Raw genomic sequence first — 15,082 nt, 5'->3', positions numbered from 1 at the left:
AAAAAAGGACTGTGAGAAACTTTCCCTTGTCTTTATACTTTCCTGGGCAACCAGCTGGGGGCGCTGACGGCATCCTGACAGGTGTATAACTAGAATTACCTTGACTATATTTTAATGGTTGGCTAAATTTTCTGTGCACTTTGCATGAGTGCTGAGTGTTTATCTGCCTCTCACTTTTGTGGCCAAATGCCCCAGAAGAGGAAGCTGCAGTCTACACTGCATATCAAGTGTTGCTCTGGTGGGGTGGATGATTCCCTTTCTGTGGGAAGGTCTCATGATTACCCAGCAAGGCACTAGGTAAGAGGTGATCAGTACCTGTATACCGTCATCTACAAATGGCTCAACTGGGGAATTCACAATATTTCTCTTTCGTTTTTAAAAACTCCACAGCAATATCTCACACGCACGAAGGAAATCTTTGGAGCTACACTGCAAATGGTCGACTTTCAAAATGCTACTGAAGAAGCAAGGCAGGAGATTAACCTTGAAGTTGCCAGGCAGACAAAGGGTAAGGAAGCTGAGGGTCACTTCCCGACGACATGTTTATTGAGCATTCCTCCTGGGCATCCATTCTGATTTGTTTGTGGGGATGTTAGACCTTGTTGCATCATCAAGTATCGTTCCACACTTCCCAGTGAATTTACCCATCACCCCACTCAGGAATAGTAACAGCCTGGAAGCACTCAGTGTTGCAGGAATCACTGATTTGTAGCATAAAACCAAGATCACCACCTTATTTTTCTTGCAGTACCCCAGGCCTTTATTTCTTCTTCTTCTTCTTCTTCTTCTTCTTCTTCTTCTTCTTCTTCTTCTTCTTCTTCTTCTCTCCTTCTCCTTCTATTTTGACATAGTAATAATCATAAATAAATAAGAAAAAAAGATACACCCCACCACTGAGACCATTCCATTGTAACTATCCAACCTCCCAAAATTTCAACACCTCTTGTGATGGTTTGACCCCTTTTCATTTTAACAGTACAAATTCTACAAACACCTTCCCTATCTCCTTGAAATAATTTCTCCTGCATATTCCCTGTCTGTCCTTAATGGCACATGTTAATTTATCATTAATAGCTATATCCCACATTTCTTTATACCACTCTTCCATTTTATATTCTGCTTCTGCTTCCCCCTTCCACTTCCTAGCTATCATAATTTGTGTAGCTGTCAATACATTTGTGAGCAAGCCTTTCCCCGGGCCTTTAACAGCATTTTGCACAGCAAGCTAAATTTTATCCAGTGAAGTTTCTCCTCTTGTGGCTCCCTAGCTCTGGGACCCTCTTCCTCTGGAGGTGCAAATGGGAGAAAACCCTACTGGACTTTCTCCATCAAGTTCTTTCAGGTGCTAGAGGTTCCTTGGGGCGTCTTTTTTTAAATAATTCATTCATGATTATGTGTACTCATGATGATATCAGGGTGGTTTTACATAACCCCAATTTTCAATACTGTTTGCACCTGCAAAGGTTTTGGGGTAGCCATACTGGGTGGTGTTCAGCGCTAGTCCTTTCCCTAAGGCAGTGTTTCTCAACCTGTGGGTCCCCAGATGTTGTTGGACTACAACTCCCATCATTCCTAACCAGCATGATGGGAGTTGTAGTGTAACAACATCTGGGGACCCACAGGTTGAGAACTGCTGCCCTAAGGGAAGGCCCACTGAAGTTGTTAAACACTACTAAACTTAGGGTGGAATTCAATCTCATGCTATTACAAATGCTCCTTCTGCACCAATATGTCTGTTTGCCAGGCAGAATGATCCTCGTTCCCTTGCATGATGTTCTGGGGATTCTACAGGACTTTTCTGGGGAAGAGTGAGGGAAAGCCCCATGGCATAAGTCGAAGCCCTTGTGTCGACAGGGTTCATTAAGTGAATCCCACCTTTCAGTTCATTCATCTCAATGGTTTTGCTATGAGTTGGACTTCGTTGAATGCAACTCATGGCTTCATTCCCAATCAGTGCATGTCCTGTAACTTCCTGCTGAAATCCTGTAACTTTTCATAGCACAAATATCCTGGTTTGCTTCATATCTATATAAAAAAAAAAATTCCAGTTTTTTTGCTCAATAGTGTCAGACATCTCACTGGACAGCAATAATGGGGTGACACTGAGGAAGCATTGCAGGGCTACTAAAAAGGTGAAATGATATGTAATCCACTATTAATGTATTATTACTGCATCAATGACATATTGCAGAATTCACTTGCAATGTCCCACTGCCCCAACCTAGGTAAAGGTAAAGAGACCGCTGACCATTAGATCCAGTCATGACCGACTCTGGGGTTGCGGCGCTCATCTCACCTTATTGGCCGAGGGAGCCGGCGTACAGCTTCTGGGTCATGTGGCCAGCATGACTAAGCCGCTTCTGATGAATCAGAGAAGTGCATGGAAACGCCGTTTACCTTCCTGCTGGAGTGGTCCCTATTTATCTACTTGCACTTTGACGTGCTTTCGAACTGCTAGGTGGGCAGGAGCAGGGACCGAGCAACGGGAGATCACCCCATCACAGGGATTCGAACCGCCGACCTTCTGATCGGCAAGTCCTAGGCTCTGTGGTTTAACCCACAGCGCCACCCGTGTCCAACCTAGAGGAGCTCATAATGAGAGTTGCCACTGTTATTGGAGCTTTATGCTGCCGTACTAATCATTCAGTTCTTATTGTCAGTTGTATTTATTTTTGTATACTGGAAACTGCCCCGCGATAACCTCAATGTGATGGAGAGTAGTCTATAAAATAAAAATAAAAATAGAACAGTAATTGAGGGGTTGGGGGAAGTGTGATAAGCACAAGTCCTCAGTTCTGTGAATCAAAAACAATTCAGTCGCTTTTACTATGTATGCAAGGTGGTGAGGTTATACTTTTTTAAAAATCCACATTAATTCAAATTTCTTTTCTCTAAGGAAACATCAAGGACCTTTTCCCTCCGGGAACTATTCAGCCAGACACTATGTTGGTGCTGGCAAACGCCGTCTATTTTAAAGCAACTTGGGAACACCAGTTTGACCCAAAGCTCACGACAGAAAGAGAATTTAAGCTGAATGAGGTATCATGGCACAACTGAATCTATCGTTTTAGAATTGTGTGAATGTTCAATGCTGATTCAAGTATGTTACAAAATGGCGGCCCAATGGCACTCTATCAGCCTTCTCAGCTGAGAAGTAGAACAGGTCAAGGACTTGATTGGCTGGCTGGCTCAAGCCATGGATCCTGCACTTCCTTTGGCAAGAGGCCATAACTCATGCAAAAGGTCCAAGCTTCAGTCCTCAACATCTCTACATGTGTTTAGGAAAGACTTCTATCTGAAGCTCTGGAGAATGCCTGCTAGTCTGTGTAAATGCTGCTGAGCTAGATATATGTGTCAGTTTGCATTTCTTAGTGCAGAAAAGTATTGATCTGATGTGTAGAGATCTTTCCTATTCTAATTAATTCAAGAGGGTTCTGGAAGCTTATCTATGTGAAAGAAACAAGCAGAAGGTTCATGACGTTTGGGTTATTCCTTCAGAGAAGCTGAATACAGCAGGTTTCAAACGGTTCTGTTATCTCTTCTTCAAGGTCATGCAGACCATAATAAGAGGCCAGAAGGAGCCTGAGTTTCACTTTTTCTTTCCATCTCTTTTCCTTCTGATGTGGTGTTCTGTACATAGCATCCTTACCGTTAAGGTTTAGACTTATTATAAGCTATTGTAAATTCAAGTGGGGCCCTAAGCTATAGCTTATTTAGCTTATACATAAATCCAGCACTGGGGGGAGTACTAAATAAATAGCAGCCCACGTGGGCATGTGAAGTGGCACATCCTCTTCTATCAGCGCACAGCTTTATTCTGCTATATGTGTAGCTTAAGCTAAAGTCTGTATAATGCAAATGCTTTTACTCCAAGGATTCACAAGAGGGCGCTCCTCTATTACTAAACAATCTCTACAGCGACAGAGAGGACGATTACATGTGGAGATGTTTTTTTTAAAAAAATTGAAATAATTTTTATTTGATTTTACAAATAAAAAAAATAACAATCCAAATACATATCCATATATAGAGATTACTTGAGACTTCCCCCCATTCCATCCATGGGTCCTATTGTCAACATTTACAACTGCCATATATTATTCCATATTCTATATTATATACCTATCCATCTTTTCCATAGTGTTTGCTACAAGTGAGGTAAAAATCCTGCTAATGTTTTCATCTGCTTGCAGTGGTCTCTTAAATAAATTATGAATTTTTCCCATTTTAAAAAAAGTTTTTGCCTTCTTGGTTCCTGAGCTTTCCAGTTAGCTTTGCCATTTCGGCGTAGTCCATCAGGTTAGCTCATGTGGAGATGTTTTTAGATGTGCAATTCGTCATTATATTATGTATTTTTGCGTTTTTATATTGTAAACTGCCCTATGATCCTCAGGCGAAGGGTAGCATATACATTTAATAAATAGGTTAAACAAATAAGTAGGCTCCATGCCCAGGACCTCCATTCTGCTACCAGGCTGTGTGTTGCCACAGAAATATCTTGCAAAAGGGATTTAAAATTTAAGAACATGTAGTAGAATGTTTAATCCCTCAACGCATTTTGCCGTACTTATCGTAGAAAATTTATATATCCAACCCTTTCAGAATCAGAACCTGCTTTTAATGCAGACGTGCATTTGGGGATCCTTTTTTTTTTTTTTTAAACCATATATTTTTTACCATATATTTCCATGGCGTCTTGACCCACTAGTTGAAGATTTATATGCTTCCCCTGACTTACTGGGACTTTGATTCTTTGTTTTTAATTTTTTGTTTCGTACAGTTCTCAGTTTTATTTATGATACACAGTCACAATTTTATCTTGTTTTTAGGAAATTTTATAGACAGTTGTATTTAAATGTTTTCAACTAAATCATTTAGATATTTTTTATTATATTAAGTGCTACATTTTTAAAGAAATACATGGAACACCTGCAACTTATTACAGAACATTAAGCAATATTTACTACAAATACTACAAAAATGGTCAAAAGGCATTCCTAAAAATGTCACCGGGGGGGGGGGGGAGAGGCAGTGTCTTCACCAAGGAAAGGTAGCAGAAAATAAGGCCATCTCTGGTGGACAGAAAAATGGAGCGTACACTCAATTCACTTCAAATATTCAAAGCACATCACATACGTTAGCTCAGTAACTCAACAGCAACTCTTGATTCAGCTGTATTTGTAACCCCCTCACCCCTGCTTTGAATGCAGTATAAATATGCAACACCAGATGGCGCCAGAGAGCAAAGGAATTTTCTATGTGATTTTTACATCATGTTTTTTTCTTTTGCTATAACAATTTAATTTCTGACTTATTTATAGCATTTTTCCCTGTGTGTTGACCCACCCTCTGTGACGCAGACAAGCATAGTAATCTCACCTAGCAAAATAGTGGTTGAACTGAGATTTTAATCACATATTTCCTCACAGCTCCCATTCTTAGCCAGTCCTGTCCCCTGCCAGCTACAACCACCTGAAGAATTGGCTTGTACAATGCTATCAAACAGTAGTTCAGCATTTGTGCATTCGGCTGACCCAAGAAGTGAAGTCTTCTTGCCATATTTATTGACAACCAGAGCGTGTGTGTTTCTGCTAAACCTACGTCTTTCTCTATTGCCTTTCGAAACAGAATGAAAGTAAACATGTACAGATGATGCACCAGAAAGGTCGATTTAAGCTGGGATACACAATGGAGAGGGATGCACAGATCCTTTGCCTCCCATACCATGGCAAAGTGTTGTCCATGATCATTATATTGCCAGATGACATCGGCAATTTGAAACAGGTATGTCACAAACAAGTCACCATGTTTGAAACATAAATCACAGAGTTGCAGAATGGTTTTGACATTGTTGTTTAGTCGTTTAGTCGTGTCCGACTCTTCGTGACCCCATGGACCAGAGCACGCCAGGCACTCCTTTCTTCCACTGCCTCCCGCAGTTTGGTCAAACTCATGTTTGTAGCTTCGAGAACACCGTCCAACCATCTCGTCGTCTGTCGTCCCCTTCTCCTTGTGCCCTCCATCTTTCCCAACATCAGGGTCTTTTCCAGAGATTTGCCCCCATAACTTACAGTGAATCATGTTTTGTTTTGTAAATAATTTTACAAATTTTACTAAAATCCAATATAAACCACATTATATCAATCTCAAATTACAATTCAAATTCAAATATGTATCAATTATAAAGCCAATTATAAATTTTGTGTGGCCTCCCGCGGGCTAGATTTCAAGGTGAGATCATTTTATTTTGTCCTGCTTCCGAAGTCTTAATTAGTCCTGTTACGTTCAGTCTTGATCTTGATCCCTTATCAGCAGCTACAGAGTTGCTTTTTTTACTTCCAATCATATTGGCACATTTAATAAATTTCACTTTTCTGCAAGAGGAGTTCTGTATCCCATATATTTCCTGTGTGTGATGTTCAGTGCCGGATTTACATATAAGCTAAACAAGCTATAGCTTAGGGCCCCACTCTCTTGGGGGCCCCCAAAAAATTTAAAGGCAAAAAAACCTGGATGTACATTTCCAAAATATAATATAAAAAACAAATAAAATAAAACCTACGCACAGCAACAGTGTTTTGTGTTGTGTAGGCTCCTACGATGTAAGTAGCTAGCCTGCTCCCTCAAATATCACTTTTTTTCTCATTTCTATATATAGGGTGCCTACATTCTGCATGGACTGGTTGGATGACAACATGTGCAAATGGCATTAGATACCTATTGGGTCCATAAATTACCATATATATTCAACACAAAAAACAGCAGCAATTTGTTGTTTACAAAGGACAGCTGGACATATAAAGGGCCTCATGACCTTCAGTAGCTTAAAGTAAAGGCAAAGGGACCCCTGACCATTAGGTCCAGTCGTGGCCGACTCTGGGGTTGCGGCACTCATCTCGCTTTATTGGCCGAGGGAGCCGGTGTACAGCTTCCGGGTCATGTGGCCAGCATGACTAAGCCACTTCTGAGGAACCAGAGCAGCGCATGGAAATGCCGTTTACCTTCCCGCCAGAGTGGTCCCTATTTATCTACTTGCACTTTGATGTGCTTTCGAACTGCTAGATTGGCAGGAGCAGGGACTGAGCAACAGGAGCTCACCCCGTCGTGGGGATTTGAACCGCCGACCTTCTGATTGGCAAGTCCTAGGCTTTGTGGTTTAACCCACAGCGCCACCCGCGTCCCTTCAGTTGCTTAGGGCCTCATTAAAACTAAATCCGGCCCTGGCGATGTTTATTTTAGCCATGTTGTTTCTTAATTCTTTTTTTTTTTTTGCCATACAGGTTGAAAACACCATGACCAGTGAGAATTTAGCATGCTGGACTGCCTCAGAAAACTTGACAGAGGAGAATGTCGAGGTGTATCTCCCCCAGTTCAAGCTTGAAGAGTCCTTCGACCTCAACTTGCCTTTGCAAGCCCTGGGGATGATTGATGTGTTTGACAGATCCAGAGCCGACCTTTCTGGGATGGCTGCCTCCGATCAACTATACTTATCCAAAGTGCTTCACAAAGCTTTTGTGGACGTTGACGAAGTGGGGACAAAAGCAGCCGCTGCCACAGGCGCTGTGGTCTCCAACAGATCCTTGCCATCCTATAAACTATTTGAGGCTAATCACCCATTCCTCTTCCTCATCCGGCACAATCCTAGCAATGCCATCCTTTTTCTTGGCAAACTCTGCTCCCCTTAAAACACAAGTCAGATTCCTTCTTTCAGCATATTGAAAAGGGCTGAAAACAAAGTGCCTTGTCCAGTGTAATATTAAGGTCTGTTTTTTATTTCTTTTGCAATAGGGGACCACTTACACCAGGGATGGGAAACTTTTGGCCTGGGAGTTGCATGTGACTCTTGATGCCTCTCTATTTTATTTTATTTTTGATAATATTTTATTTTTATTAGTTTTGAATTACAATGCAATAATAGCCTCACTTCCTGCCAACCTAGCAGTTCGAAATCACACAGTGCAAGTAGATAAATAGGTACCGCTCCGGCAGGAAAGTTAAACGGCATTTCCATGCGCTGCTCTGGTTCGCCAGAAGCGGCTTAGTCATGCTGGCCACATGACCCAGAAGCTGTATGCCGGCTCCCTCGGCCAATAAAGCGAGATGAGCACCGCAACCCCAGAGTCGGTCACGACTGGACCTAACAGTCAGGGGTCCCTTTACCTTTAATAGCCTCATTATAACAATACCAATTTATAAAGCAATTATAAATACCAACCGTTCAAATACCAAATTGCATAATTTAGATAAAGTGGCCCCCTGTGTGCTGGATTTGATAGTTTGATTCTTTCCTTTATTTCTGCATTCCAAAATCTTATTAATTTCAGAATATCAGAATAAATGTAGTTTAACAGTGAATTTTAGATACAATGGAAAGATAAAAGATTTGGATTATGATAAAAGATGCAGGAGGAAATGATTAACAGTAGGACCCACAATGGGGAAAAGGGAAGTTCAAGAGATTTATTGGACTCTTGTTTTTATGTTGTGGCTGTAAATTTTAAATCTGAAAAACCAAATAAAATAATTTCAAAAATAAAATGAAAATCTTACTAATTTCCATTACATTCCGGTCTTAATAATAATCCCTTATACAACAACTGCAATATTAATAACTTCTATTCGTGTTGACACATTAAATGATTTACAAAACTACAAGTGAGGAACTCAAACTACAGTGGTACCCCAGGTTACATACGCTTCAGGTTACAGACTCAGAAATAGCTAACCCAGAAATAGTGCTTCAGGTTAAGAACTTTGCTTCAGGATGAGAACAGAAATTGGGCTCCCGCGGCACAGCAGCAGCAGGAGGCCCCATTAGCTAAAGTGGTGCTTCAGGTTAAGAACAGTTTCAGGTTAAGTACGGACCCCCAGAACGAATTAAGTACTTAACCTGAGTACCACTGTATATCCTTGTTCTTCCTGTGTGTGGCAATTATTCTGTCTGTGATGTTTCTTCCTGTCCTTGTAAGATACGTCTTCCTTTCCCCTGGTTGTTGCTGTTGTCCATCATGCCTTGGGCAGATGGATGCCTCTCTAAATACACATTTGTCACTCCACCCGCCTTTCCGCCTGGCTCCAACCACCACCGTCAAGTGGGCCCCTGAAAGTTTCCTAGCAAGGGACACAGCCCTGAAAAATGCTCCCCACACCTGTCTTCTCCCAAGGTTGATGTCGGCCGCCATGTTTTCAGCTAGTGCAAAGGCTCCGAACAGATGAAACATGTACAAATGGTTTTGCTATTTTTCTTCTCTTCTTTCTTTATGCTTCCACCTTCCCTTCTTTTTATTCAATGCACCCCTCCCATTGCACCCGAGGCTACAGTCCCCCTGGACCGTTCCAACACCCCAAAGGGGCGGTATCACACACTTTTGGGAAACACTGAGCTACTATTTTACCAGCACTAACCATGTCAAGAGATTTCTCTGCCGTAATGGAAAGCAGCAGCAGAGCAAGTTAGGAAGCAGACTTGCCGCAGGGTGGGGAGAGGCACAGATGCTACATTAAAAACTGAAAGACAACATTCAGTAGTAAAAGCGGCTAGGAGAGGGTCTTGCTCATCTGTCTCACATCCAGCAGGTCCTTAGATTGGTTCAGTCCAAGTAGGGCTGGGAAGGTTTTCTGTCTGAAACCCTGGGGAGGCGCTTCCACTCAGAGTAGACAATACTGAGGTAGATACACCAATAAGAAGGCAGCTTCTTATGCTCTTAATACTGGAAAAATAAAGGGAAGGTAGGAGCGCTCAAAGGTCGGCAGTTCGAATCCCCGTGACAGGGTGAGCTCCCATTACTCGGCCCCAGCTCCTGCCAACCTAGCAGTTCGAAAGCATGTCAAAGTGCAAGTAGATAAATAGGTATCACTCCGGCGGGAAGGTAAACGGCGTTTCCATGTGCTGCTCTGGTTCACCAGAAACGGCTTTGTCATGCTGGCCACATGACCTGGAAGCTGTATGCCGGCTCCCACGGCCAGTAAAGCGAGATGAGCGCCGCAACCCCAGAGTCGTCCACAACTGGGAGCCAGTGTGGTGTAGTGGTTAAGAGCAGTAGTCTCGTAATCTGGGGAACCGGGTTCGTGTCTCCGCTCCTCCACATGCAGCTGCTGGGTGACCTTGGGCCAGTCACACTTCTTTGAAGTCTCTCAGCCCCACTCACCTCACAGAGTGTTTGTTGTGGGGGAGGAAGGGAAAGGAGATTGTTAGCCGCTTTGAGACTCCTTAGGGTAGTGATAAAGCGGGATATCAAATCCAAACTCTTCCTCTTCTTCTAACAGTCAGGGGTCATTTTACTTAGGAGCACTCCCAAACAAACACGAAAGAGTGCAAATTAGCAATGATCACCAGGGGGAGCACTTTACACACAGAACATAAAGAACCGAGCCCTACCTTTGGCCTCAGCAAACAGGCGGCTAGAAATTTTAATGCACAATTTGTCTTTCAGCCCCTCAAATGAGGCTTGGCAGGCATGTATTGTGGCTCGCTAGTCTGAGGCATGTCGGGCTTCCTGTTGAGCTGTCATTTAGGGCTAGTGGCAGGGCTTTTTTTTCCATCAGGAACTTACCAGGATTCACTTCCAATGGCACCTCTCAGGTGGGTGCCATTGCCATTCTAAGTGAACAAGGGAGGCATGTATGGTGAGTTCCTGAACCTCTTTTTCTAGAAAAAGTAGCACTGCTTAAGGCCAGTCTTCTACTGACATTTAAACTAGCATTTGGTGTATCACAAGCAACTGAGTAGGTAATGGTAAAGGTAAAGGGACCCCTGACCATTAGGTCCAGTCGTGGCCGACTCTGGGGTTGCGGCGCTCATCTCACTTTACTGGCTGAGGGAGCCGGCGTACAGCTTCCGGGTCATGTGGCCAGCATGACTAAGCCGCTTCTGGCGAACCAGAGCAGCACACGGAAACGCCGTTTACCTTCCCGCTGGAGCGGTACCTATTTATCTACTTGTACTTTGACGTGCTTTCAAACTGCTAGGTTGGCAGGAGCAGGGACCGAGCAACGGGAACTCACCCTGTTGCGGGGATTCGAACCGCCAACCTTCTGATCGGCAAGTCCTAGGCTCTGTGGTTTAACCCACAGCACCACTGAGTAGTGCTTGCAAATGGACATTTTATGCTGTCCTATCCTGCCTCCCTGAATAAGCTCCCCCTCATTGGAAAAAGGAGGACAACTGAGTCCCCGTGAGTAGACTGATTGAATCTGGAATCTGCCCCCCTTGCCACTTTGAGAGGTTCTGATGTTTGACTGAGTCAACCAAGGGCCCCAATTAATTTTCCACACGAGCAGCTTTTTGCTTGCTCAGGCCTCGCCCCCACGGAAAACAGAGCATCATTGCAGTGAGATAAGGGCTGGAAACCGAAGTTAGCACAAATGGTAATTGGAATAAGATGCATATTTTTAAGGTCTTTTGAAACTGGCTGGATTAGCATCTTGTTTTAGCTGAAGGTGGAAATAAAAGCACGCTGAAGTGATAAGGTCATAAGATGATCTGTGATTCTTTTTTCTTTTTTTACAGCATGTATTGGAGAATAATTGTTCCCTTTACAATTAAGGACAATTTTTAGTATCAGGAAACACAGGGGTCTCGTTTTGCTGCCTGAGGTGAAATGGGAATGTGTGCATTGATTCAAGTACAAGCTGACACACCTCATTTGCCATTATTCCCTTTATCACTGGTGCTAAAAGTCTGCTACTCCACATCCTACAAGGGAGGAAAAGCAGAATAGCTCTTTTGCATCGCATGAGAACATTAGACCTGATCATCAAGCACGGTGAGAGACAGGCCCATAAGGAGGGATGGTTCAAGGGTCCTTGCTTTTCTATAGGAGAGAGAGCAGATTGATTGCATGAAAATAATTGACACCAAGTAAATTAGCTAAAATGTATAAATCTGAATCAGATATCTGCTGGAAATGCAAAGAAAAAGAAGGTACATTCTATCACATATGGTGGACATGCAAAAAGGTTAAGACTTACTGGGAGATGATATATAGTGAGTTGAAAAAACATGTTCTAAAAATCTTTTGTTAAAAGCACATAAGCTTTTCTTTTAGGTATAATAGATGAAGGCGTACTGGATACAGAATTACTAAGTTATTTTCTGCTTAGTTTTGAATTCTGAATCAATCCAGGGGTATGTGTGAGAGGGAGATTTGCCCTTCACTTATTTTTAAAAAGAGAAGTTATTGTATCCTCCTGCATTAGGTACAGCTGGAAAATGTGCTGTGCTACTGAGCTCCTTTGAAATCTGTGTAATCAAAGGAAGAATTGCAACATCACCACCAGTTGCGTGTGGCCATGGGTTACTTAAAATACATTCAGAAGCATCATTATCATGGACTAATTTGATCCTGATACTGTCTGCAACTGCTTGAACATTAAGTAAGTCTAAACTGACTCTTAGATGCAATCTTTATTACCTATTGCGTGCTGAGGTCCCCCAAAACCCGTACCCCAATAACTCAGACATCACACGTAATTTTTGTTTAAGGTTTTTGGCATAATTTTTGGCCACAACTTTATTTTCATACAAATTGAGAGTGGTTGCTTAGGCATTGGTTATGACTACCTGTCCCCCCCCCCCCGCCTTGGGGGGACAGCACTGACTCCCTAGTCAGTCCCGGAGGAAGCAAGGTCAGAGTCAGATGGAGCTGCGTCACAGGCCCTCATCTACTCCGCGCTTGTTCCTTGAAGCTTACGCGGCCCGCACCCTGCCGTCAGGGTTTGGACGAAGGGGATGGTAAGCTTCAGAATTCCTTTAACGGAATACCCGTCAGCAGCAGCATTGGAGGGGCAGGCACAGCCAATCCATACCCCTCCACCAACCAATTTTAACCAATGCCTAACCGCCAACCTTACAAGTTGTGACGATTTGCTAAGCAGTAGGCAAAACCCAAAAGGCACGCACTAATCAGCCAATTGGACAAATTCCTACTGGGCCCCCGCACCAATGCGAACGACCCCATGACAGGCAGAGCAAGGTCAAAGCGCAAGCCCAATCAAGGGAGGGCGGGCGGGAGATCCGGTGTCCACAGCGAAAGAGAAAGAGAAAGCTGTGGACCCTGCTTATATATAGCCATTAATCCCACCCCTAAATTGGCAACATCAAATTTACCCCAGTAACAGCATCATCCAATCTGCTCCAGCCCATTGCCATCAATGGCCTGGTCACTAACAGGGGGTTTTGTTTGGCCCCATCCGCAACACGTGCTCTCTCTTTTATGAGAACACGCTTTATAATGATCTTGTTTTCAAGGAGAGGTGACTTATCTGGTTATTTTACCAGCTGAAAATGTCTGAAGTATGCATTTATTTTTTAAAAAGGATTGTAGGGCAATGACATTTTCCTAGCATTCATTTCCCCTGCTTTATTAAGCTATTTTTATTAAAGCTTGAAAAATATATATACAGAAATCAACATCAAATATCAAGCATATTTTTACATGAAAAGTAAAGAAAAGACTCCCAATTCTCCAACTATCAGCTTAAAAAACTTATACAAAACTCTTTCTTCATAATAACATCCAACTCTTCTACTTTCCTTAAACCAACCTTTTGTTCAGTCTTCAAAGCCAGATATCAGAAGCTCATTTTCCTTTTTGTGCAAAAAAGTCCATAAGGGGTTTCCAATCATTAATAAATGTCAACAATGATCTTTCCCTAATTAAGCACGTCAATTTTGCCATCTCAGCCAAATCCATTAATTTAAATAACCATTCTTCCATAGTAGGTAATAATAAGTCCCTCCATCTTTGTGCATATAAGTCTCGCCGCTATGATCGTATATTGCACTAATCTTCCAAATTCTTTTTCCAGTTATATATCCATCTGTTCCAGCAGGAAGAGCTCTGGTTTCAGCTGAGCAAAGACCTTCAAAATCTTCTGCATCTTGTATATAATAAACAAATGGAATAAATATACTAGATATATATACAGGAAAAGTTATAAAACAAACTGTGCGATAAAATTAAGACAATAGAAAAAGTATGAGAATGATTGGAAGTTTCTTTCAGAAGACTTTATTAGAAAAGACAGGATGTTATAACCAATATTTATTTCTTATTGTTAACTCTTCTTTGCTTTTTATTTTTATTTTCTTTATCTTTTTTCTATTATATTTTTGTGTTTAATTTTGATGTAACTATTTGTAATATATATATATATATAAGATGATATTTTAAATCAATAAAAATGAATTTAAAAAACAAAAAAAAACCCCAAAACCAAAAACAAAATCTTCTGCATCAATGTATGTACAGTGGTACCTCAGGTTAAGTACTTAATTCGTTCCGGAGGTCCGTTCTTAACCTGAAACTGTTCTTAACCTGAGGTACCACTTTAGCTAATGGGGCCTCCCGCTGCTGCCGCGCCGCTGGAGCACAATTTCTGTTCTCATCCTGAAGCAAAGTTCTTAACCCGAGGTAATATTTCTGGGTTAGTGGAGTCTGTAACCTGAAGCATATGTAACCCGAGGTACCACTGTATTTGTATCCAACATGTTTTAGCTTTTCTGCATGCCCACCTAGCATGATAAAACATTTGGAACATTTTTACACATTCTAAATAACTTCTCGGGAGTTAGGTACCAACGACACATCATTTTGTAAAAATTCTCTTTAAAATCAATGTGTGTTTTAACCCTTTAGTCCAGACTTGTTCCCCACTATTCCATCTGCCTATTCATTCCAAGGAGACAGATACTGTGGTCCTGCCAAAATCCACCCAGCTGCATTTAACTCAGTGGAGCTTGGTTCTAAGTCCAGGTGCATGGCAACAGGCTGCAAATATCAGTGGAACAGCAGAGAAATTAGCTAACCTGAACTCTCATTCAGTTACAGGGACCCACTAGAGCAGGGGTCAGCAAAGATTTTCAGCAGGGGGCCAGTCCACTGTCCCTCAGACCTTGTGGGGGGCTGGACTATATTTTTTTGGGGGGGCAGGGATGAACAAATTCCTATACCCCACAAATAAAAGGACACATTCTACTCATGTAAAAACACCAGGGAGGCCCCACAAACAACCCAGAGATGCATTTTAAATAAAAGGACACATTCTACTCATGTAAAAACACGCTGTTTCCCAGATCGTC

At 42.2% G+C, this 15,082-nt stretch overlaps 1 protein-coding gene across 1 annotated transcript in view; it reads left to right on the top strand.

Moving 5' to 3' along the window:
• SERPINB5 (serpin family B member 5) overlaps positions 1–9,056 on the top strand; it is a 41,541-nt gene extending 32,485 nt beyond the window's left edge. Inside the window, exons 11-14 of the mRNA XM_081014509.1 lie at positions 391–508; positions 2,897–3,039; positions 5,629–5,784; positions 7,281–9,056. Coding sequence (XP_080870635.1) covers positions 391–508; positions 2,897–3,039; positions 5,629–5,784; positions 7,281–7,685 — 822 coding nt within the window. The 3' untranslated portion in view covers positions 7,686–9,056. The remainder of the gene's footprint in view (positions 1–390; positions 509–2,896; positions 3,040–5,628; positions 5,785–7,280) is intronic.
• The last annotated feature ends 6,026 nt before the right edge of the window (positions 9,057–15,082 follow it).

Source organism: Podarcis pityusensis, assembly GCF_964106645.2.
Source record: "Podarcis pityusensis genome assembly, chromosome: 7".
NCBI classification, from domain to species: Eukaryota; Metazoa; Chordata; class Lepidosauria; order Squamata; family Lacertidae; genus Podarcis; species Podarcis pityusensis.
The sequence above is the reverse complement of the archived record's forward strand: the minus strand, read 5'-3'. Positions and strand labels throughout refer to the sequence as shown.